The 26,404-nt window shown below is 37.4% G+C and overlaps 1 protein-coding gene across 1 annotated transcript in view; it reads right to left on the reverse strand.

The window, feature by feature from the left end:
- MOXD1 (monooxygenase DBH like 1) overlaps positions 1–26,404 on the reverse strand; it is a 71,753-nt gene that overhangs the window by 38,821 nt on the left and 6,528 nt on the right. The window contains exons 2-4 of the mRNA XM_024552175.3: positions 14,261–14,407; positions 12,484–12,651; positions 12,269–12,352 (exon numbers count right to left, since the gene is read on the reverse strand). Of these exons, the coding sequence (XP_024407943.2) occupies positions 12,269–12,352; positions 12,484–12,651; positions 14,261–14,407 (399 nt within the window). The remainder of the gene's footprint in view (positions 1–12,268; positions 12,353–12,483; positions 12,652–14,260; positions 14,408–26,404) is intronic.

A 26,404-nucleotide genomic window follows, 5' to 3' on the forward strand; every position in this document is an offset into this window, starting at 1 on the left:
GGGAGATACAATTAACAGCAATTTGGGATTTATGACCTAAATTTGAATCCCAGTTTCTATTGATTAACTGGATGAGAAAGGCAGTTTTTTCAGTAGCCTTAATTTTCTGTAACCATGGAATAAACTGTTGACAAGAGCAAACAGAAGGTTTAGAGTGTCAGAGTAAAAAATAAAAGTTACTACAGAATCATAATACTTCACATCTATCATGCCTCAGGTGCTTTATTAACCATTTTCAAATAATTTTCACAGTAACTTATGAGTAGAATAGATAGTATCTTCATTTTACCAATAGGAAAACGGAGATTCCAAGAAGTTCTTTATACGACAGCCAAGGTTATGGGCGGTAAATGAGAGCGCTGGGATTGAAAACCTGCTCTCAGTGACCAGGAAGACAGGGCTGTCCCGACTTAGTCTCGTGGAAGTTACATGAATTGTGCCAGTCCCCACTGCTAGACTAAGTAAATGATATTCTTTATGGGGTTTACTGGGGTGCCACTGGTCAACAAGACCGTACAGGTTTCAGGGGTTTATAATACGTAATACTCTGTGGCATTGGAAAGAAGAGTTGGTCTGAGCCTCTGTTTCCCCGCCTGCAAAACGGCGTCAGTAGTGAGTGAAGCACGTGCAGAATGAGCAGTCAACAAATATTTGCTTTTTAGAATTCAATACTTTTAAAGCACTTTCAGAGTAACTTAAGAGGGGAACTGTTATTTCCATTTTATGCGGGTACGCACTGATGCCAAGACCAATCAACGCTATGAACCGTTACCGAAGATTCCCGTTGTTGTGATGAGAAACCTGCGTTCCCTTTCCTTCCAGAAGAACTGATTTTGCCTTGAAGTCATGACGTTAAAAATCAGCTATTATGCAGAAAGCACCCAATTTCATTATTGAAGATGATTTTAGAAAACCTATGGGATATTTTTTTATATTTACAAGAAGCATACATCTTTAGAGGGTGGTGTTATAATAGCATTTTTTTCAAATCTTGGGCCATAAATAAATAAATATTTTTTGAGATAGATCTTATTAGACCCATGTTTCAATAAAACAAAAAAATTAAATGATACAAACCTATTCTGCAAGGAATCCCACACACATTACATACATTTGAACTGTTAAGAAAATGTGACTGACGTTGACAATGGGAATAGACATCCAACAAACTACAGTTATGTCACTGGACGTGACTAGACCTCTAGAGAAGACGCCTTCATTTCCGCAAGAACTGCAAGGCCAGCTCCTCTGAGGAGCTGCCTGCAGCTTTTCTTTAAAGAACTAAATGGTTATCTGCATATGTGTGCAATTAAGAGGTAGCCTTGATTTCTATTCCAGAGAGTATGACGCAACTTGTCCGAGTGTTAGCATTAAGCAAAACTGGTAAATTCATGTCTGGGGATAAAGCGACACAATGGTATCATTCAAGATAAAATCAGTGACCCCGTTTAGGTGCCCGACGCTGCAGTCTGCAGTCCCTTTCAGTACTTCACACTAGGGGCTTTGGGATGGATAAGGCATTCTCTGATCAAAAAATGCAGTTACCCTGACAACAAGTCACTGCAGGGACTCTGCATTCTAATCTGACATAACTAGACTATGGATTTAAAGTTCAGCCAGCAGCTGCTGGTTGGCTCTAGCATGAGCAGATGCTGGTTGTGACATCAAGTATTGTTTGCCACATGTGGGACCAGATGGAGCTTCTGCACAAACCAATATGTAATAAATCAGGACTTTAACAATGAATCTTAGTTTCCCGTGTTTTTTCCACAGACCTAAAAGCCTTAGTTTGAGGTTAAACCAGCAAAAGTGGCCATTCATGTTTATTTTTAGAATATACTGTCTTCCTCAGGGAAATGTACAGGAACAAGAAAATGACCGGTATTGGACAAGTTACTTAACCTCCCTGGGCCTCAGTGTCCTCATGCGTAAAGTGAGGGTAATACAACCTACTTCCTAGGGGCTTGTAAAGATCGGTGGTGCACAGACTGCACAGGCCTCTCAGTAAATGGTGTCTTATCCCCTGACTTTATTTTGGCACTTAAGCATACATACAGAGAGGTTGCTTCCTAGCCATCCTCACCACGTGGGTCTAAGATCCACCTAGTTGTATTTCCCCCAAATTATTCTTCCCATGTGGCACAGGACAGCGCTTCACTGCTGTCTCCTTTCTTTTTGCCTGTACGATGTGCTTTGACACCAGCGTTTGCCTCTGTTATTCATGTGTGCACCTCTTCTCCCCATCTAGGGGGGTCCTTGGAGGAGAGGGGCTATGACTTATATTGCCTTATATCTGACAAAAGACATATAGCGCGAATGCTATCCAAAGCAGGCACTCCCTGGACACTCATTGATTCATTTTTCGTTGTGATTTAGAGGTAGTGGGAAGGGATATTTCCAGCTTCTTAAGATACGAGTACATAGAGTATTAAGTACACATCTGATGTCTGAAACATATCACAAACCGAGTGCCTTTCCTATATTCTCAGGACTTCCTCACATTAAGCTAAAGGCTGAGAGGCTATGGGTAGCATCTATACATACAGTCCTTAACAGTTATTTACATGGTCTTGCCTCCACTTAATATTTAAAATTCCATGCAGAGCAATTTGGCGAGATTTCAGTGGTGACAAGATCCCTCTTTATTGGTAAAGGAATGCATTTAAAGTCAGCAAGGTGGCCTTCAGTATACAATTTCTAAAATGGGTCCATTACATTATAAACAGTAATGTATAGAGTTAACTCTGATGTATATATTTCACTAGAACATAAATCTTTTTCCCTTCATAAAAGAAAGTATCCCTTATATCTGAATTAGTTCATGTTGAAATTTTATAATGAAAGTCAGCTGCAGCTCCAGGAAAACAGCTGGTGTTTTTTGCTTCTCCACTTCCACAAAGAAATATGCAATGCATCAAGGAATAAACTATCTCAAGACCATAAATTGCTTAAATCTTCTTCATGTTCAGACAACTAACAGTATATCTTACAGTCGATGTTCAACGTGTGTTCAATTTTTACATTTGTCGAACAGTGGATTGCTCAAAAAATGTGTATTGATGATACTTAATATAAAGGATGTTTTACTAGGTGCTATGAAATATAACTTAAAAACAGCCTCCTGGGAAATTTTAGTAAATATAAAACAGTGATTCTGAATCAGGGAGTTTGTATTAAAATCACTTGGAGAACTTTTCCAAAAGACAGCAACAACCAATACCAGCAAAAGGGCTTTGACACCAAACCTAAGGATTCTTTTCAGATGATTCTAGTGTGCAACCCAGGTTAGGAATTAAGAAAAATAAGTGACTCAAAGAAGCAAGACTCAACTATGATGCTTTTGACTTGTGAGTATAATACTTTTCTTCATAATATATCTGAATTAAATTCATATATAATCTGAATTTTTATATAGAAGTACATTTATTTTAAGTGCATCAACAGAGGCTTGCTATTCTAAAAATTACAACTGTGCAGGCTTTTATAACTTGACTAGGGCTGTATAAAACTATCCTTTGATTTATGAGTTTTATAAACTACAACAGTAAATATCTCATTTATTAAAAGTGAGTTTCCACTACATATATATTTTCTACCAATTACTGAAATATCCATTCATAAAAGCTACTAAATATTTCATTGTTGCATCAAACAGGAAACAATGGATGTCATCTTGTTTTAATAAGTATATAATTTTTAATATTGAAAGCAGATATCAAAATAAAATTGGCATATTATATCTTATGGGAACACACACAAAAATCATCTTCATTTCTTTTACAATTTTCAGGAAAGCCTTTTATTATAGTTTATTTTATAAACATTATCAAATTTATACATTTATTTATAAATTTCCAGATTTGTCAATTCTAACACTGAACTAAAGTCTTGGAATTCTAAGGGTTAAAGGTCACTTAGAACAACTCTCAGTTTTACAGATTTGTAGTCTTGCACTTTGTTCTCAGCAAGAACTGAATTCAGTCTCCTGGGAAGCACTGTGAAGCAGCCACACGCATGCTCAGTGGACCAGTGGTTAGGGCAGGACCAGACCCCGCACAACCAGCCTGGTCCTTAGGCCACTCTGAGATGCCAACACTTCTAGTGCCTTTTCAAACAATGTGGTCCTTCTTTTTAGGGTACTTTTCTATAAGAATTTTGCCAAAATTTAACTTCCAAATGGAAATGTTAGTATTTCTTCTCACAAGTCCCCTTTTATACACCATTATAATGAAGGGGAGCAAAAAAGGTCATTACTATTATTTTCACTTAACTCCAAAGAGGATTGTAACTCTTAACCAGAGGCTAAAGGGATTGTTTCCTTATGTTACCAGACGTGTTCTATACGATTAGCAGGCTACCTTCTTGCCACTGAAATTACTTCCAGTTCCTTCCTCCCCAACATTATCTCTGAGATTTAACATTTTAAAGCCATATGCATAATGTTTGGCTCAATCATCTTAATTCTAATCTTATTTAAATGCTTTCCTAAATCACAAATGGAACTTTGCCTGTGTCACCCCCTGTTAACAAGCATTTCCAGCCCCTTGGAGTGAGAACAGCAGGCCTCTGTGCCCTCAAATACCACCTGATGGGGTTGAAGGTAATTCCCAGCACCTCAGGACTGTGTCTTGGGATGGCTCTGGAGGGATCTGTTCGTGCAGCCCCTGGTCTCTGCACTGCTTCTGTAGGACACACAAGCATTGTGGGTCCTGGGGGCACCAGCCAAGGGCCAGGGGCTGCATAGAAGCTGCCAGACATTTCTCACACAAATGACTTTTCCCTGTAGCATGTACATCTAGAAAAAGCACATGGCCTGAGCTAGTAGAAATTGTAGAGAGAAAGGTCCACCAGGTCCACCAAGCAGTGTTCACTCTTAGCTCTGCTTCATGTAATCTGTGTAATGTTAAGCAAGTCACTTATTCAGCTGTACCTCAGTGTGTTCACCCAGAAAGTAGTGGCAATTCAACGTGCCTCGTGGGAGGCTGTGAGAACCTAACAAGATAATGTATTAAAGTGGCAAAAAATAGGTAAGTATTTTATTGTACCAACATACTTCTCTGTATGAAAGTAAAAGTCCTTCATATCTTACTACTACCATACTTCCTAATGCTACTATGCCATCAACATCTAGAATTCAACGTAAATGTCTTAGCACTCTTTCAGTGAAAGTGATGTTAATTAAACTCTTTACCAATTTTTATAGCTAATAATTATAAACAAATGTGCTAATGCTTTTCAATGTTGTCATGCAACCGTTTGGACTACTTTAAAATACATACTAAAGTAGAGAGAGAGTTCAGTGTAAAGGAACAAAAAAAGTGAACATATTTCCATGTCTAGTGAAAATGGCATTATTTAAGGCCATAGAATGGAAGGCTAATGGTTGACCTTGGAATGCAAAAGAATATTTCCCAGACGACAGTCACCAGCTGGGTTTTATCCTTACTTAGACAAGAACAGGAGGAAATTAGCTTGAATTTCATTTGGTTTAGAACAATGGAAGCAAGCTATGAAATCTAATTCCCAGGGAATCTTTTCTTCAAAATAAAATAGAGACTACGGCCTACCACGGTTTCGGTGCAGTCCTTCTCGAAGTATGAGAAAATGCTAGAAGAAGTTTAACTCGTCCATCTCTATAATCCCCATCAAGAGAAGAAAACAAGCAATTACAAGCCTTTATGCAACAGGTGTTTTCTCTTCTGTTCATTTCATCTTCACTAGAAATTATTTTTCCTACTTCACAATGAAGACAGAAACTCCAAGAGTTTAGTTTGCCCAAGGTCACTGAACTAATGAAGAACGGAGTTAGATACAACCCTGGCCTCCCTCCAGAGCCCACCCTGGACGCTGCACCAATCTACAAGCCTTGCTCACCCTGGCACTCCTATTTCTATTCTTTATAAAAATGAGAGTATTTCCAAAATTTAGATTATTTATGTTTCCTTAAATTTATGTTATTTAGATTATTTCCAAGATTTAGAGATACATGAAACCAAGGTAAGTTGGGAATATAGCTAGCCCTTACTGAGCTATCTAATAATCTGTGCCGAACACATAGAACTCTACAGATACTATCTCACTTAACAATGACAGCTACCATTTGAGACACATACTATTATTATTATTCCCATTTACAGAGGAAATGTAGCCACAGAACATATGCTAAGAAAGTCCATGCCCAAGGCACTAAAGAAGGGGGCCTTTTGACTTTGAGGGAGGCAGGGGGTCCTAAGCATCCCACCCTGCCATACCCAGGGACGCTGAGAAGCAAGCATATCAAGAACTCGGACTACAGGGCACTCAAATCCCCGCACAGATTTCACTTCTACTTTTCAGCAAGTCATAGATACTTAGAAGTAAAAAGAGTCAGCTGAAATCATCTGGCCCAATCCCTTTATTGTACAGGCAAGGAATCTGAGAACCAGCAAGAGGTTAAGTACTTTCTCTAGGGTCAGAAAGCTAATTAGTGACAGTTGACAATAAATCACTTCTATGAAAAGACATGCTTTCAAAGTGAGTTCAATTACCTTGTAGCCACAAGTAACTATTAAGAACACCCAAGTAGCTAGACAATCTCCAGTATTTCTGTGATATAGATGTAACCCAAGAGGATGGAAAAAGAACTTTGCAACAATGAGCCATCTAAGTCAACAGTCTTTACAATGTGCTAATTTGAGCCAACTTATCGTTAGGGGCAGTGCACCTACCAACATTTCTGACCAAAGTTATAGTATCAGCCATGTAAATGCCAAGTATTTTCATCTCTTCTCTGGTAGATAAAACATATACAAGATTTCATACATGCTTGGATATAAGGGTATATTTATTTTGGTGTTTATAGACTATGGGTGGCAAATTCCCAAAGAAGAGGATTGTTTTGAGTTTATAGCACAACTTTTTCTAGAGGTCAAGGCTCATTCATTTTGTCAATGAATGGCAAATCACAGGGGCCAGTGGTAATACATTGGTGTTAAGAACTTAACCAAAAAATATTTAAAAGGAATGGAAAGTATTTTCACATGAGGCCTTCCTTGAAAGTTAACTTCTTTCAAATACTAAATAAATCTGCCTAAAGATCCATAGATTTGCCTTTAGGAAATGCTAAATTAGTAAAATATAAATAGGAAATATCAGTAAGCCCCCCGAAAAAAGTCTACACCATTAGACTGGAAATGGTAAAAATACAAACCAATCATTCAGTCAGCCGTCCATAGCAAACACCCACTAGTCTGCCCACAACACAGTGGAACAGAAGGGGAGCACATGACCAGAGAATGAGAACTAAAGAGAAGGGTCTGTGGACATGCTTTCTGATGACAAACCAAAAAGCTATTTCCATCAGGGGAAAATCACTTTAATTAAAATATACCTTGAAATATCTCTGGGGAAGAAAAAGGAAGAATATATTGACAGAAAAGAAATAATTCTAAATAGGTGTCAAATCATGTAGTTTAAAGTTAAGAATTCCCACAACTGACTATGTTTAACCCTGAAATCTTGCACATTTTCAGAAATAGAAACTCCCTGTCATACTTGACGTTTCAGAATGGGTCAATGCTAAAATTCTGCACTTGATGGTGTCCTTTCAGTAAAAAGAAGAGGGGGAGGGTGGTATGAACATCACAGAGAAACTGGGCTGGGTTGCAATGTCCATTTAACATCGTATATAAAGTCACATGTTCCTGCTATGTGTCCAATACAGAAGAATCAACTTTTGAATGACTATTTCAAGGCTATACTCTGGCTTTAAGAACATTTCATGGTTATTCAATGACAATTATGCTTGGGCTTTCTTGTCCTAGGAAACATTCCCCAAGTAAATCATTCACATTCACAAATGCCACCAACAGAGAGAGAGAGAAAAAAAAAAAGCAGCATCTAATTTCATCGCAAGAAAGATGTTCTGTTCAGTAGCAAGTATAAAGCATAGTATTTTCTTTCCTTCCTGCTTCTGCTGATGAAGGGAATGATTGAGTGTTTTGTTCACCTGAACTTCAGATTTCTCTGGAGCAGGGAGTTCTCAGGATGGTCTCCCTAAGTGAAATGAGTGACGTGTATGATTTTATTTGAAACTCTGACTGTCTCCCAAATGTTGGCTGGTTGGGGATTCCTCAGCAACCAAGAAACTTAACAAGATGACCAACAGATTAACAACCGTGTATTGCTAGTGACTTACATAATTTTATTGAATTATTCTGTTTATCAAACACTGTGTGGCAGGCCCAGTTCTAAATACTTACAATATTAAACTCCTGTTATTCACTTGCTAGTCATAAGAACCCTGTTAGGTAAGAACTATTATGCTCATTTTCCAGATGAGAAAAACTGGGGTACAAGGAAGTAAATAATTTCCCCAAGGTCACAATAGGTAAAAGTAACCCTCTCTCAAAACTCAGCAATGGTCATCCTTTTATCATGATGCTCTAATCTCTCCTCCCTAAAGGGCAGTTTTCAATGGAGTCATTCAGAATGCAACATGGAAAACAAATGGCCTAATAATAGCAGTTGGGCTTATTAGGAGTTTTCTGTGTCAGATACTGTGCTAAGTGTTAACAATTTTTGTAAAAAAATGACATTTAATCTTCAGCACAAACAATCATCCAAAGAAGGTACCATTTCCATTTGAATGATAAAGTTAATTTGTGGATGACATTAAACTTTCCCACAGACAAATGACTAATAATGGAAAGATTCAGACCTGGCTGTTTGGAGTGCAGAACCCGATACCATGAAGTTTACTGCATCCCTATCAGGAAGCCAGGCCTGTAAGAAGAGATGACTAAAAAATGATGATTCAGTCTAGCTATTTTTTCTTTATTTCCTCTTTAACATAATGGGCCATCAACAACGATGTATTAAATTGAGTAAGACATATCAAGTTTAAACAGATAAATGAAGTATTTATCTATGAGAATTTCCTGACAATTATCCCCAAACAAAGGAGTGTGTTAAACCAATTGATAACCCCAGCTTCTAGCAGAGTATATCACATCATTCCTGGTAGATGATAATGATATTACCATTGACTAAGAAAGTGGAAAGAATCACTTCCTCCCCCCCACCCCTCAAATTTTAAATTTAGGGTAAGGGCACACACTTGGCAAAGCCTAACTAGGGTCGTGTTCAAACATGAAGAGATGGACTAGACAGTGGGTCTCAAGACAGAGACAGAGATGACCTCATATGAGAAGTGTGGTTTTAATACAAATTACCAGGAATCATCTCTTTCACAACCTCCATATCTGTCTGCAAGTGCAATGTGCTATTATCTGATGATACAAAGATTTTCAAGTCACAATTTTAAACATTTTTGCCAGGATCAAAATACAAATCAATAAACTGGAATCACAAGCGAATGGGAACCACCAATAACTTTATTGTAAACCCATTTATACCACAGATGAAAGTATTTATCTTTGTTATTTTATAATTTTAGAAATTATTTACCATATGTCATACTTTTAGTAGTAAATATTTTATAATTACGTGATTAAATTTAAGTTAAAAATGTAATTAATATTTTGAATTTTAGCCATTCCATTAAATATATTCATGATCAAGCCAACAGTTTTTCTTCTCTCTTATCTTTATAGCTACTACAACTACAAAGTGCATATTAGGTAGTACTGTCAACATTTAAAGTTTTACGGACTTTTTACAAACTTTGTTTGAAATAGAATGGAGACAATACAATTGATCTCCCACAAAACTACTATAATTAATATGTTCTTAAAATTCACTGTGAATGATATATAACATAATTCAATATAAAGGCAAAATTCTTTATTCTGAGAAAGTACCATTTGTTTGATTCAGACTTCTCTGCATTCTCTGAATGCAACAATTTGTAGGACATAAACTAAGGAATAAGGAGAAGCATTTAGCTAATGGCTTTTCAGAACATAGGAGTCATTTTGATTCTATGAAAAAGAGATATACTTTTCTTAGATTTTTAGAAATCATCTCTATTAAGGAAAAGAGAAAAAAAAGAAACAATTATTAAGAGAGTTCTAAATCCATGAATTCTACTACAGAAATTTATTTAAATTACTGTAAACTGCCATAAGATGCAAATCAAAACTCAGAAGTTACATAACCTAAATGTTTCAAATTTATTTTTCCCTGAAAACTTTCTTGTTCTTTTTATAGATTATCCTATTTGAATTCATTTTCAAGTTAAATGTTTCATAATATTTAATGAATTTTAAAATATTTTAGGATTTAACAACAAACTCAGAAATTTTTTATAAGTGGTATTCTTAAATAAGAATAGAATTTTAAAATCTAGCCACCAACCCTCTGCCCCACAAAAACAAGAGCTTGTTCCTGACCTGATGCCCTTCCCTCAAATCCCCTTTGCTGGAGTAAAGAACTTTCCCCCTTTTATAGACCACCAGCCATGGCAAAAATACGCCAAAGCCTTTCAAGTCACTGAGATCCCTCTTGGTACACAGTGAAGACAGTAATGTAGACCCAAAAGTACTTAATTCTAAGCACACTGTTACGTAACCAGATGCCCACATGTCTGAGTATTGCCAGGAGATTCTTGTGATGGGAAATCTAGCGAAGAATTCTTGGATGAGACACCAAGCAAAAGTCCCACGTGGAGGCTCAGGATATGCACTGCCCTCCCTTAATTGTAGGGAATTATTTTTATTTCATTCAATTTTACTATTAGCATTAATAATGAAAAGACTATAAATGCATTAGGGTAAGTGATGAAGGACTTTGCATCCCATCAATTAACATTTGCTAAAATATGAATCAAGGACCTATTTTGGGAAACATTCATTTTTATTTCTGAACCTGGCTTTATGTATGTCTCTTAAAACAGCTTCCAATTAAATTTACTGCAAATGGCACACAGCCATATGCAACTCACAGTACATATAATTCTAACATTCTCTCCCTGAGAAAAACTTTTCCTGTGTATAAAGACGTAGGCACTGTATCAATATGTAAAGGAAGGCCTTGCATTTCCTTTTTATGAGTGAGAAATAGAAAGTTACATTGCACGGAGGTAGAGGACTCATGTGCAGTCCTCCTGCTGGTGTCTTCTGATTACCAAAATGTTCCACGAATATTTAGGGCAACTTACTAATTCAATAAACATTTTCTTAACCCGCTGCCCTTACCTCTCTAAGAAGTGATGAATCATTCTGTAAATGAAAAGCCGATCTGTGCCCCTGGACAAATCTATTTAATTCTCATCGAATCTAACAAATTTAAGTCACTTCATAGAATGTACTCCGTGTTTCCATCTCTGCCAAAACGCGTTGAGGGTGGTAGCCAGAGTGCTACGGCTGACCACCTTTTACAGATGGGGCCCTCAGGGCCTGCAGCGAGCGCGAACCACAGAGTGACTTACCTGACACGCATAGTTAATTAAAGAGTCGACCTGCAAATGAAACCCACATATTTTCCTCTAAATTCCAGAATCTGTGAGTTTGCTGTTTTCTCACATCCACACTATTTCATTGCACAGTCTGAGGGCTGACAAAGAGTTGGCAGTGCCTGGTTTCCAGTATTTGATGAGCACTATTTACTTCTGTCTTATTCTTCCCTGCATCTTGGTCCTGACTCCTACACTCCCACTACAGGTTAAGACAATGGATATCTTCAGCCACTGGAACTGCCAGGGACCTGTAAGTGTTTAAAAGTACTTGTTCATTCACTGACTAGAGGCAAAAGTTCGGGAGACCTATCCCTGAGAGAGTGGGAGGGAGCTACAAGCCACGGGCAAACCAGGCACATTTGCTACATAATTCTGTGTTTTGTAAATTCTGTAGAAATTCACTACTTTTCTTTTTTCTTAGTTTTCATAATACTGTAACTATTATTTTTGTAACAATATTCAGTATTTTCAATGAAGTAGATGTTCTCCAACAACTTTGATGGGGGAATGTAGCCCTCTTGGATATAATTTATCAATACGTAAATATATTATTTTAATTGCAATTCCAAAATTCCAACTGTAGAAGTGTTGTCTGAGAAATAACTAGAGGTTCAAATGCATCCCAAAACTTTTACATTTAACATGTAAAATTAGGAGAGAAAATGCAAAACACTAGGTGCAATCCCAGCTTTCTCCCTAAACTCAATGACACTTAAGACAATATGTGTGTCAGATGAACCAGTTCTTTGTTCTCTAAATAACTTTCAAAGAATGGAATATCATTTCTGTATATTTTTATCATTTTCATTTTAAGAACAACAATTTCTCCTCCATTCATACAAATTCAGTTTAGCCTGTGAGTGAGTCACCTACCTTTATTACATGATGCTTTTCCTGGAACACAGGAATCTTAAACATCTGGCACCAATACACTGTACCTTTCTTTGGGATGAGGACCTGTCTTAATAAAAAGGGGACAGGAACACAAAGTCACATCCTCTTGACAGACAACTAAATACAACAAGTAAAAACTCTTACACACTTTCAATAAACCTGCCCCTATAGTCATACAACCTGAAAAAACTTACGTCTTGATTTACCAGGTCAAAGTATGATGTGGCTGTAGACAACACATCGGTTTTCTCAGGATTCAATAACCGCAGACTCTTGGTGCCACGATTGGAGTCGTGGTACTTGGGGCCACCTTCTCCCACATCCTCGCGGTGATAGGCCCAGATCACTCTCACAGTGCTCTCCTGGGGACCAGACATGGGCACGGTTATGTCCCAGGACAGCGCTTCCCTTCCCACTGAGTTGAGTTTAAAGAGCTCTATTTAAAGCAAGATATTGAAGTGAAGGAAAGAGAATAATAACATTTGGAATTCCCAATATGCTCTCTAACATTTATTGTGTAAATCTTATTAAATCATTAAGTACCCAAATAGACGAGTATGGTGGGAGGGGAAGGAAAGGGCTGCCCCTCAGCAGGCAATATTATGTGTTCCAAAACGGCGTGAAGGACAACTGACCGCAGGTATGCTTTCGTGCATGTTCCAAGTGCAAATCGTCGTCCTGCTAACCCTCCAAACTAGCAACTGGCAGTTACCAAGCAAATATTCTCATTAAGCAGAAGGGACTTTGGAAAACTAAAACCTGTTTTAGTGCCATGGACATTGTAGGGAAAACGAATGGATAGATGAGAATTAAAATTAGTTTCCAGGTCACAGAAAGGTCACATGTATGAATTTACATAAAATGCAAACACAGGGGGAATTTCTAATGCTGAGTTTGTGTATTAACCTTGAATCTATCTAATAGTCATTTTATGAATCCTGGGACTTTCTAAGGAGTCAGTCTACTCTTCATCTTGATTTTAGAAGCTCACTAATGTGAATCAGTTACAAATCAGATGAACTGCTGTATACCAACTAGGAGAAGTATTGTCAGGTGAGACTGGCTCCCACTTGGCAATTAAGAGACATTACCCAAAAGTGGTGGGACATGGGGGAGGGTTTGCTGGGGTGTAAAGAAATGGTTCAGTCCTCCCACAGATAAAGGTGTCTTTGCCACATCTTTGTAATAAGAACTTTGGAAATAATAAAGCAAAAGCTATTTATTTTAAAAGTTATATTCTTTCTTACTAAGTCAACTGACTATAATTATTATTCCAATTAAAGTATAATTACACTGTATATTACATAAAAATGATCCATGTCCTTGCATGTGTTTTTTTCTTCCTCTTTTATTCTTTAAGCTGAGTGTTAATCAAAAACAGTTTTGGATTTTTATATTCCTATTTTTAGAGCTTTGATTTACTAAATAAAAGAGATAATTTTATTGGTCTATAGACAGTGAAATGGATTTAAGAAATTTGTGGAAACTTCCAAAGTACCACATGAATTATATAGTCTCTAAATATTAAGTTTGTGTATGCATGAAGTATTGCTTTTTGTATGAGTTCTGACAATAAGAACTCTTGTATAATAAGTTGATAGGCAATTTTAATTAGTTTATTATATTCACTATCATACTTCTCTCTCCTGTAATACATTTCTTCCTATCATTATCTATCGTCTATTTTCAAACATCATAGAGAAGCTTAAAAGCTTTTGTAAGTCAAATGATACACCCTTTAAACAGCTCCTCAAAATTTTAGATTAGCACGAAAACCACCTTTATTGGTACTTATGGTCTTAGATTTCTTGGGTGTGGCTTGTAAAGAGAATTCAAGAATATTCTCCCAAAGACTCCGTGACTTTGTTATCAAAGGTTATTTTCAAATATTCGTTCCTTTTATTCTGCAAAGGACTTCACAACTGTAAATGTACAACTTTTCCATGCATGCACTCATTCGGACCTCCTCACCGTTACAGTCTTGTCATTCATGTCACATGTATGCAGTTCCCGGGTGAACTCAATTACTGTGTGCGTGCTATTTTCCATGGCATACTCCAGGCGGTAGTCTTGCTGAGCGTCTCTTATCAAGTCTCTATCTGCATTTGTAAAATAATCCTGTGGAATATACGGAAGGGAAAAGTCAGGATATCCTAAATTCAGAAGGAAAAGAATTTAGATTTAGTGAACAACAAAAAATAAAAAATATAAAAAAAAAAGAGAGAGTATATACAGGACCTTAAAAAACTGATTCTGGGTTTGCTTATTACGAAATTCTATATCTGTAGTCATTTTTTCAGTCCTGGAAATTTCTAAGGGGCCGGAGGACCCCAACTAGGGAATCAATTGCCCGGGAGACTGGCCCATCTTTGAACTGCTGGCTCCTCAGGAAAAGGCGGTGTGGATGTATAACACCATAAAGCATCAAAAGAGATGGAATGTCCCAGATCACTGAGCACTTTTCATTTATTATGCAAATAAAAAGAAGAACGTTCACATGTGAAATCACTTGCCCCCAAGTGAAAAAACTAACTTGTGGCAAAGCAAGAACCAGCCCCAAGGTTGGCACTTTTCCCACTATTTCCACTGATAGTGTCTCTTCTGCACTTAAAAAGGAAATGCACCCTGAAGATGACGGGTTGTTTTAGTATGAGGTTTAAAGGAGTACGCTTATTAAAGCGAAATGCAATAAAAGTAAGAAAATAAATGAAACTGAATTACAAGATATTCAAAAATTAGAGAAGTTTTGATTTTTGTGGATCAGTTATAACTATTGTACTAAACTTATTCAATGGGGTACAGATCACTTCTGGGAGGCAGACAGACGCAACAGAGAAGGCATGAGCTTTGGAATCGCATGACTAGGAGTTGACCCTCATCTCTCCCCTAAAAAAATGAAATAGCATATAAGGGGAAAATGACTCTCATGGTTAGTGTCCATTCAATGCTATTTCTTTCCATTCTAAAACATACTTTTTTTCCAAAATATTTCTCTACGCTTTTTGCCATTAGCTCACTATGTTGACAGTTACAAAAATCACATTGTTAATTATCATCACATATGGACACCAATTTTGCCTTACTACTTATACTGGTTTTTCAGTAATCACAAAGAATTGATTTAGAATATACATACTGACACCAATAGTAAAAAAATTACATTCGAAGAAAATATTGCTATGCTTGGAAGAGAAAAATACATTACACAAGAAAAAATACCTTAAACCATCAGTAAATGCCACACTCCAATGGGTGGTATTTGGACTTTTTATTCCTACTACCTTTTTAAGGTAGTTACCAAATGTGTGTGGATTTGCACCCAGGGCCCCAGATCTAGACATTGTTCAAAGCCCGCAGTACTGGCAATGCTCCGAGCCTAACTAACTTTTTCACTCCAGGAACTGCGACTTATTGGAAACACGCTATGCACCAGGCCCACTGTAAGCATTTCACATGTACTGACTCATTTAATGTTCATATCACATCTACAAGATAAACTGTATTTCACAAACGAAGACACTGAAGCACTAAGCATCTTGTACAGGACGCACAGCTGGTAAGCAGTAGGAGAGCCAGTATCCAAACCCAGGCGGTCTGTCCTACACCATCCTGGGCACTTCTGGAAAAGTATGAATGAGTTAGCTCATTTTGGTTTTTGGAAAATAGCATTATCAAGTTTTTCACATAAAATGTTACTTTTGCTACTGCTAAAGATTTGTCAAAAAAATGTTTTGAGAACCAGTTGCAATTGTGAGAGCAGTTCAAATGAAATATTCCTATGAAACAGTGATTTTCCCACTTTTAATTACATAGATTTTCAATATGTAAACAAAAAACAGTGCCTATGGGCAATGAGGGGTTTAGATTCATGCAATGAAACATGAGCACATGAATCAAGCAATCGTTTTTTGCAAACAAAAAGAATACCATACAAAATGTAATCAGTTCAAAGAGTACAATAATTATCCTAGTCTTGCAAACATGTTTCTAAAGCCATTAGTCCCACAAAATATCCAGCTGGCTTGCCAATTTTCCATTTTTTCTATTTCCATCCACCAATACCAATTCCTTCCAGCTATTATACTTTTTCTGGCTTTTCAGATAACTAAGCTCTGAAAAAGAAAATGGGAGAAACTCCACTCAGGTCTTAACTAAAAATCCTTGAGTTCATCTGCCATGTGTAAAACGCCAAGGGTTCAATATACAGAAACACAGCAGCCAATCATGCCGTGGTCTAGACTCCGGGCAAAATGTGATTGTCTAAAAGAGCTGGTATCTTCAATGTTCATGAGGGAAAACACGAATGCATCTGATTAAAACTAAAATTGAAATGCAAAACATCCTAATCACTGTCGTAATTCCATTGCAATTTTTCAACTTTTAAGGCCTGTTTGGAAACGCACCTTCCGATCAGCTATCCAAGTAGTACTATTAGTTACACGTCTACTTCAGCCAGGCCCCTATTAGTGCGTGGAAATCCATGTTACTCTCTTGCTGTTTTCTCAGGAGACACCCGAAGGCAAATGTCCTAAACCTCCTCTGGACAAATGGCAACATTTCCCCACCCTCAGTTTATAGTCATATATCTCACTTAATTGAAGGAATTTCAGCTATAACTGTGAGAGCTCACTTCTTGCCTTCTTTCTATTCTAAATAATATCTACTTTATGAAACCATAAAACATAACTCAATCTAAAAGAAAGCCTAAACAGAGAAAATTAAAACAAGGAGAAGATGGGACAAGTAGGAAACAAATAAATGTAAGTGAAATGAAGACAAATATTAAAATAGATCCTACAGACATCTAAAGGTTAATATTATGTACACCTTGATACATAAAACTTGGACAATTTAGATGAGAGGCACTCAATCTTTTGGAAAGACACAAACCACCAACGTATTCAGAAAAACAGATACTCTAAATAGCCTTCTAATCTATTCATGGCTAAAAACCTCCCTACACAGAAAATTCTAAGCCAAGGTGCTTTCACTGGGGATTGTACCAAATCTCTAAGGAAGAGACAATAACAACCCTTCACAAACCCTTCTAGGAAGTAAATAAGGAAAGGGCACTTCCCAACTCATCTTTTCATGTTTGATGCTAACATTACCCTCATACCAAACCAAAGACATCACAAGAAAATTTACAGATTACTCTCTCTCATGGGCCTACATGCAAATCTTAAAAATATATATTAGCAAAGAAAACCTAGTAACATAAAAAAAGATAATATATCAAGACCATGCAGAGTTGGTTCAATAATAGAAAATTAATTAATGTAATTCGTTGTATCAAAAGTCTAAAAAAGAAAAATCACCTTGATACATGCAGAAAAACCATTGGAAACATTCATTCCTGGTAAAATCTCTCAGTAAACTAGCAATAGAAGAGTATTGCCTTAAACATAAAAAGGGCATCTAGAAAAACCTTACAGTTAACGTCATACTTAACAATGAAAGACTGAATTCTTCCCCTCTGAATTTGGGAACAAGTCCTGGGAACAAGGCGAGGATGCCCACATTCCTCACTTCGAGAAGGATCCACTGTTGACTGCCACCTCTGATAGTTGGTCTCTGCCATTCCCCTCCTCTAGTATGGACATCAACGTTATCTCCTGACATGTACTCCTCTGTCTTCATATTTCTTCCTTCCGGAATCTCATCTACTCCAAGAATTTCCAACCATCACCTTTATTCAGTATCACATATTCAAAAGCCTATTGGGTACTTTCACTTGAAAGTCTGATCGTCATCTCAAATGCAATATATCAAAAATTATATTTACTTTTAATCTGTAAGACTAGTTTTCCTGATGTTCCCCAACCTTCTTTAACTTCTCCCTCTGTTATTCACAACTGCATGGACAGCCTCTGCTCCTATCATGTCTTCCTTTGAGAAATAACCCCCTTTTACTTCTTCTCCATTACAACTTCTATCTCAGTTCAGACTCTACCTCTTACTTATTTCTGTCAAGCTCTTTCTTCAAAATCACTCTCAGTGTGTGAATACATTTAACTCAACAGTTTATAGTAGAGTCCTATAATTTAGATTCACGTTTACATACAATTTAGCCTAACCTGGTTTTCCAGGATGTCTATCAATTAATCTTACCACATGATCTCTATTACCTATTTATTATCCCCCCTAAGTACTCTGACTTTTCCAGCTCTTGTTCATAATACTTTTGTTCACATTGTTCCTCTCTATCTCCTGTTCTCCTCACCCCACTGAGACAGTCTCTCTACTCATTCCATCCATTGAAACGCTTCCTTCTCTTCCAGATTCATGCATGACCCTATCTCCTCTATGTAGTCTTCTTTGATCATTCCAACTGGAAGTAATCTCTCCCTCTCTGGATCCTTATTCCTATACCTGCATTCCATGTAGCATGCAATATATTCTAGACACAGCATTATCTTCTCAACCATGTGGTAAAAGCCTAGTAACAAAGACCTAATACTGTTAATCCAGTTAGAAATTTGTAGCCTCAGAATAGTTGTTTACATTGTAAATAGAACAAAAAGAGGGAGACAGATTATTTTCTCACTTGCTCTCAATTATATTTACATATGGTAAAGATCTGACGGGGAGTGTGTTTAACCAGATGCTGGGATGAATTTGGGTCTGCATGGTCTGCCATGCAGACACATCTGGCCCTGAACTCTGGGGATGTTGTTACAACCTTTTAGCCCCTAAATGGACATGAATCTTATGAAACTGACATCACACTTAGAAAAAAAAGTCCATGCATGCAAATGCTCTTTGAAATCTTTTTACACTAGGAGGGCATTCCCTACCTATTTTAAAGGAAAGGAAAAAGAAACAGTTCTGAGAGAGAAAAACCATGTTTTAGAATGTTTTCTAATGTAGAAACCATGCTTGAGAATGTTTTCTAATGTTAATTTATATCCTCAGTGCCTAACAGAATGGCCTGCACAGAGCAGAGGCTCATTAAATATGTGTGATTTTAAAAGGAGCATCCTGCTTTCCTTTTGCTAAATCTAAATGAAAATAAACAATGAGAACCCAAGAACCATCTTCCAATATTCACATCTTTGTGGTATAGTTATAATTTAACTTGGTGGGAGCAAAACTTTCCCCAGTAGTATGTTATGTTTTTTCTTCCTTCACCCTGTATTAATAAAAAAATACATGGTCTATTATTAAATACAGTCTTAATGCTATCAATATTATACAATAAAAATAGCTATTGGCAAACCTTAAGAGAACAATTAAGTGAGGCAAGAGAAGAGAAAAAGCACCCTTTCCCCAAAAAACTCCTAGCATTCAACTATTCTTGCTTGGAGGAAGAAACGAAGGAAGGGAGGGTGGGGAAGAAGGAAAAAGAGGGAGAAAAAGAAAACTCACTCAAGGGCCTGTCAGTCTTAAAAATCCTTCATGCAGATTACCTAAGCCTAACAAAAGTATGTTCAGTGAGCTTAAAAGTTTCCTGATAGTGTGCAAAGGGATAAGTGTAACTCAAGTGGGTAATTAAATGGAACAGTTATTTTGTAACTATCATAGTGGGGGGAGGGGGGACTGGAGAATGAAACTGACAGTAAGTTATCAACCAACGAAGAGTTTGAATACTGGTAACATCACCTAGAAATTTACATTCACAAAACCGTACTGTAGTACTTATGAGATATTTAAGAAAATTTCCCCAGATCATTTTTACTGATTTTCACCTTTAGAATTAGAACTGAATGGCATTCCTTACCCTCACCCCCACTCCCAGCCCCAGTGAGCAAACGGACCCCAAAGCCGCTCTACTGTAAATCCACAGTGAAAGAAAGCCTTTCCTCAGCTAGCTTCCTATAATGCTTGATACTCCGGGACTTTTAAAATAAAAATAGGAATTTGATCACAGTGCACCCTCGTCATCATTACACAAGTCTAATTGGATGATATATGAATCAAATATATTGTGCATTTTATAAATATAACAAAATACTGATAAATAAAAGTAGGCTCCAATGAAGTCCATTAAAAAATGGACTCTGTGAAGGCAAGAGCCCTGAGAACTTGGGGAGTCGTGACTCTGTAAGATTTTTGCAAGAGTTTAAAAATATGCAAATGTTTTAATTATGTAAATATAAAAGCTGATACCCAGAAGCCCTTCTTCTCTGTACTCGCTCAGCTTTAAGGTTCTGTAAAGTGAAATGTGAGGTAATGTTACCCTAGATCCATGGCTTTATGTGAATGTCAATCATTCTAATACAAATATCTGCATTAAGATCAGCTTCAATATGAATTGTCATTGAGATAATTTTTTTACTGTGGATTATAATCATAATTATGTATTTAACTTGTTTATGTTTTTTAAAGGTAGAATATTACCTATTAGCCTTGAAAGTCTGAGTTAATAATTAGACTCCAGCAATAAAGTTACCAGTATTCTGCAGTTGTGTCATAAAAGATAGTAGCACTTCTGAAACATGTTCTCACAGGATATTTTTTCTTTTGAACATTTTATGCTTTGAAAAAATGATGAAATATATCATTAAGGTTTCAAAATGCTGTGTGGCAACAGCGAAGTCAGCATTAGCAACAGTTGGCATTTCCCATGAAAGCATGAAAGCGCTCGAACTGGCTGCCACGTTCCAGCGAGGATAACACGCCCCACAAAGCTGGCATCTAGATTCTACAAGATCGCTCCGACCTCTTCTTGAAAAACATGATTGCACAGATGTTAAATTGGTTCTCACTCATTGTCAGTTTTGTTTCTCTCTTGAATAAAATCTTTGTAACAGGAGAGAGCTTTGACGCTGCTGTGTTAAACAGGAGGAAGGGAAAACTCTCTGGTTGCAATAAAAGATATGAATAAACTCTGGTTCAGCCAGGAGAGCTGAATGTAAGCACAGCTGCAGAAAAAACACTTGAGAAAAATGTTGCCATCTGTCATCATTTTCTTCAACAGGTGCTTGTAGTTTTTCTTCTTTTTCCACAGCTCAAAAGCCTTGTTCCTTCAAACATTTGTTTGTAATATCAATTTCTATAATAACTGTTATGGTGGTTAAATAATATTGGTAGTAAAATAATAAATATTTTTGTGTTAAAGGGAATCTTTGATCCTAAAAAATCATAACATTGTATAAGTGAACTATATAAACATAATTTTCAGAATTTCAAGACAAGCTGATTTTAATGTTATTTCTTCACAAGTCTTAGAAATTTGAACAAAATGTCAAAACAGAAGGATCCTGCTTTCTGGAAACCACTTCAGGTAAAACCGAAACTCTAGGCCTAATAAGGGATCTGTTAAATAGCTGCCAGATACCAACATGTGAACCCTGCTAGCTTGCATTCCTTTGAGGGGCCCACCTGAGCTATCTGCTCTGGAAGTTCCACCTTCTGAAACTAAACGTCCTTAATAATAATAAAATTAATACTCATCCTAATTGTACTATAATTTAATACTTTGCTAAAATTACAGAACTATCAGAGACACGGGGTAAAATTAAAATTTTGATTCTTTAACAATAAACTTCAGTGAAAAAAGCAACTTCAGATCTTACCACTAAAATAAGATGCTATTTTGCCTTCATCCTAAATTTTAGATGACTTCTCTAATTCTCTGTGATCAGTTTATGCAAGGAATACATTTTGAGAAGAAAGTGCCTTTCTCCCTCCTCCCTCCCTCCTTCCTTCCTCTTCTTTCTTCCAACACATTGTATTGAGTGACTACTGTGCCTCAGCCCCCTTCGTAAAGCTGAAGACACATGATTGTACAGGACAGTAGACATAGCCTGTACTATAATAAAACTGATAGTTTATTTGGGAGATGGTGCAATTTTTTTAATTGAAATAACAATATAACCCAAAATGTTCAATGTTAAGTGCTTATAGGAAAGCAGAACAAAGATTACAGAGAGGCAGGGGAGGGCCTTCGGGCTGAGAGATCAGACAGTCACTGCTGACGCAATGATACGTACTCACTCTGTGAGATCACCTACAAGTGGAACCAGCCACGAACAAACAAAAACAAACAAACAAAGTAGATTCCGGGAAGACAGAGCAGCTATTGGAAAGAACCTGAAGTGGGGTAGGTTCCTCCAATTTGACGAAGCAAACAGCCGGTGCGACTGAACTACAGGACTCAGAATGGGTAAATGCAGCGAGCCGGGACCAGTTGAGGCCCGAGGCGTTAGAACACCTTGCGTGTCAGTATAGGGAATTCGAATACTACGCTTATATAAAAGTCATTTGAGCTTTAAGCAGCAAGTGATATATTCTGACTGACGTGCAAAAAATATATAACCATGCGTGTGTACTGCTGTGGCTACAGTGTGGAGAACGCTGAGCAGGGTGGTCGGGGAGACGGACGGTGGTCCCAGTGGCTCCAGCTAGAGAGGGGGCAGGTTAAAAAACAAGACAGTTTCATAGTTGCTAATGTCTTCCCTCCTGTTAATTTCCTGAATAACCTAAAAGCATGACTGTGTAATAAAGTTATTTTGAGCATCATACTCAAGTTGGAACACAACCTGACAGATACCTAAGTCCCAGCTCCCGCCAAAGGAGGGTTTCTTAAGAGATGAACACAGTATTTAATGCCTCCAGTGACAGAGCTCATAAATTTACAGCCTCACAAAAACAAATCAGTTAAGTTTCATACCTCTGCTTGTCAGAAATACCCTTTAATGTATATTAATTGGGTCTTTTTTTGTCCTTTTGGAGCCTGATAGGTAACATCTAATCCATATTTCTCGTGGAAGGCGGTCCACTCGTTCAAAGACAATCATCGTGTCTTTTCCCTTTGTTCTTTCCCCAGGTGCAACGCTGCCAGCTGTTCCCATTACTCAGGTACCCAATCCCCAGAGAGTTCAACCATCTTTGTAACCCCCTTTTAGACAGCTCCAGTTCACCCTCACATTCTTTGAAAATGTTCTAGAAGGTATCTTCTGGTGTGATTAGCTTAGTACAGGGTACTGTATCAATACCCTTGATATAAACAGTAGAGTTTATAAGTTAATACTGTATTTATCTGTTTAGCAAGCACATCCTTTGAGCTTAAAATGAACTAACACTTCTACCTTGTTCATATGAACTCCAGTTAGGTCCCATTTTACACTTTCGTGCATACACATCTATTTTTTTCCCCAAATGTTTAACTTAATTTGTGTTCTCATTGTATTTTCAACTTTTAGTTTTCTTTCAATATTTTAATATATTACTATCTTTTGAGTCCCCATGCTGTAGTCTAATGTAGCCAGTTTCTTATCAACATATTTTGAGTTTGCATGCTTAAACACCTATGATTATAACTGATTCAACTTTATTAGTCCATCTTTTGTAAAGACATGCAAAACCCTGGTAACTACTTACTCTCATTCAGATGCACCACTTACTCGATACCCCAATCACTGGCCCAATAAATCCAATTCAAAATCAAATGCAGTCTTGTCAGGAAAACCTGTGATTATTAAAACTATGCTGGCCTCTAGTCATTAAGTACTGCAACGTGTTCACAAACCATTTGCTTAAAGTTTGTCCCCCAATTTTCTCAGAAATTTCTGTCAATCTCCTCCCTCTATACATTTAACAGAAACCTCTTCCCACATTCGGGAGCTGGAACGTATGTCTCCATGTAATCTTTTAATGACATTTGATTAAGAGATTGATCCATGACATCTTGTACTGATGGAGTACTTTCAATGTGTCACATATTGTGCTGAGAGTTTTACATGTCTATTTTATGTATTCCTCACAAAAGCCCTATGCATCGCATTACATTACCTGCCCGCGACTTATTTGTTGTATAACTGGAACAGCACAGGGAAAATTTTATTGTAATAACTCTGGTGATTGATGGCTGCTAAATCAATGTTGATCACATCATAAGGTATATACGTTCAATTGCTATGTTGTACACCTGAAACTAATGTAACATTGAATGTCAACTATACTTTAATAAGTAAATAAATAACATGGGCCAGAGAGTCAGGATTAAAACAACAACAACAATAAAACCCATGCATTAGATATGACTCCTTTCTTCATAAAGGAAACTGTCACTTAGAGAGGTTAAGGAGTTTGCCGAGGGTGATCCCAAGAATAAACAACAAGCAGGACTGGGATTTCCACGATGACTGCCTGCTTCGAACTGCTCAGCAGGCATCCAGCAGGTATCCAGCAGGTATTTCTTGGGGACCTGCCAAGCACATGGACTTGTTCCTGGTACCTCGGGAAGATGTGGCAGCACCAGCACAGCCATCAACTTGTAAAAAAATAAAAAGACTATCTACCTCTTCTGCTACTTTTGCTCTTTCTCTTTTCTGCGACTATAGCTTTGGGGCATTTCACTGCTTATAAATAACCTTGGAAAATACCAGAGGGAAAGGAAAGGCTGTGTGTTTATATAACTGGAGAAACACTTAAGGAGAGTTTTACTAAATACAAAGAGAGTCCACTTTGTTACTGTTAATTCTAATAAAAGACTTCAGAGAACACTTTTCTTGGCTTAAATACTGGCTTAGAATTATCTGGGACATTGCTTTATTAATGTTCCGCTGATGCTCTGGGATCATATATAACATTTTAGACCCTGTGTGGGCAAATATTCCTGTTGCTTAGAAATACAGCAGCTAGTAGCAACTGAAGAAAGGTGTGTTGGTATGGCAGAGGGCTTGGAGGAGGGCAGAGATTTCTGGTTCTGCATATTTTGAAATATATCACTACCCAGTTCTTCCATTGCTAGTCTTGTTTCAACATGTAAATTTGAGAAAATACATAGAATTATCAACTAATAATTCCCATTCTAGGAATTATCAACTAATTTCCCATTCTAGGAAAACCACTTTATTTTTGTTTTTGCAAAATAATCGTAAATACCAAATGCTAGCCCCGTGCTTCAAACATCAAATGGTTAGTGTAAATTGCTTTGTACAGAGTCCTGCTTTGCATCCCTATGCCCTGTGCCTGGAATTTTCCAAGCTTCTCTATGTGGATCACAAAGGAATCACCTTATTCCTTCCTATCAAAGGGTCTGACCACATAGGGTCAGTATTTCCTGAACGTGCCTGCACATAAAAATCACCAGGAAAACTAAAAAATGTATTAATGTCTGTGTCCACCATCCCCCTGAAGAGACTGTGATTTAATTGGTGTGGGGGAGGGAGAGAAAGGATTTTCTGGACATTAAAGATTTTAAAAGACACCCAAGTGACTCTAATGTGCAGAAAAATTTCAGAACATTTGACATGGAAGCATCTTTCCCAGTTCTCAGCTCTCTATTAGCTCCACCCACCCATCACTGGACTGCAATCTGCCATAGCATGAATCCATCTTGGCCTTGACCAAAGGCGTGCAAAGTACTGGGAGGCTGAGTTTCTACATGGTCTTATCTACTGTGAGTTTCCTTATAGGAGTGCTTTTCAGTGCAGAGACTTTGCCTGGAGCAGTGGGGAGGGAGGTAGCAATTAAATTTTATCTAAGAAACCAAGATTCAAAGGTTTAGTTTAAAAATTGCCTAAAAGATGGAAATCTTCTCCAGACATATGTGGTTTTGTTGATCTAGCTTCTCAGACCCCTTGAGCTCTGTGAGATTATTGAAAATGAGGAGGAACACAGAGTGTAAGAGAAAAACATTCCCACCTAGTATTAAGACACGTCTATAAAGTCACCAAGTCTCTAGATCAAAGCGTGCAGGACTCTAGTTGAACTGACTAAACATGTGTGTGGCAATGCCACCGAAAGAGAAGAGCGCGCTCAGGCGGTTCAGACACATTGGAAAAAGCACTAATTATATTTCCTCCAGGGAGGCGCTTCCCTATATTCAAGGTCTACAGAGTTCTTTGATGCCCATACCAGATAATCTTCTTCACAGTATATAATATTTTTCATTGTAAACACTATGGCTAATCTTGAAAACAACCTTTAAAACTTGGGATGACTTATTTTCCTTCATGGTTTGATCTTAAGCATCCTAATCTGAAAAAGCCACCCAGCCCCTTATCACATCACCCTCTTTTAATTCTTGGCACAGCACTTACCACTTTCTGATATTTTTCTTGTTCATTTATTTATTTGCTTCCCGCCACCAAAGTATGAGCTCCATAATACCAATAACCTCATCTCATTCAGTGCTATGTTCCCAGCATCTAGAACTGTTGATAA

Source organism: Desmodus rotundus, chromosome 11 (genome assembly GCF_022682495.2).
Source record: "Desmodus rotundus isolate HL8 chromosome 11, HLdesRot8A.1, whole genome shotgun sequence".
NCBI classification, from domain to species: Eukaryota; Metazoa; Chordata; class Mammalia; order Chiroptera; family Phyllostomidae; genus Desmodus; species Desmodus rotundus.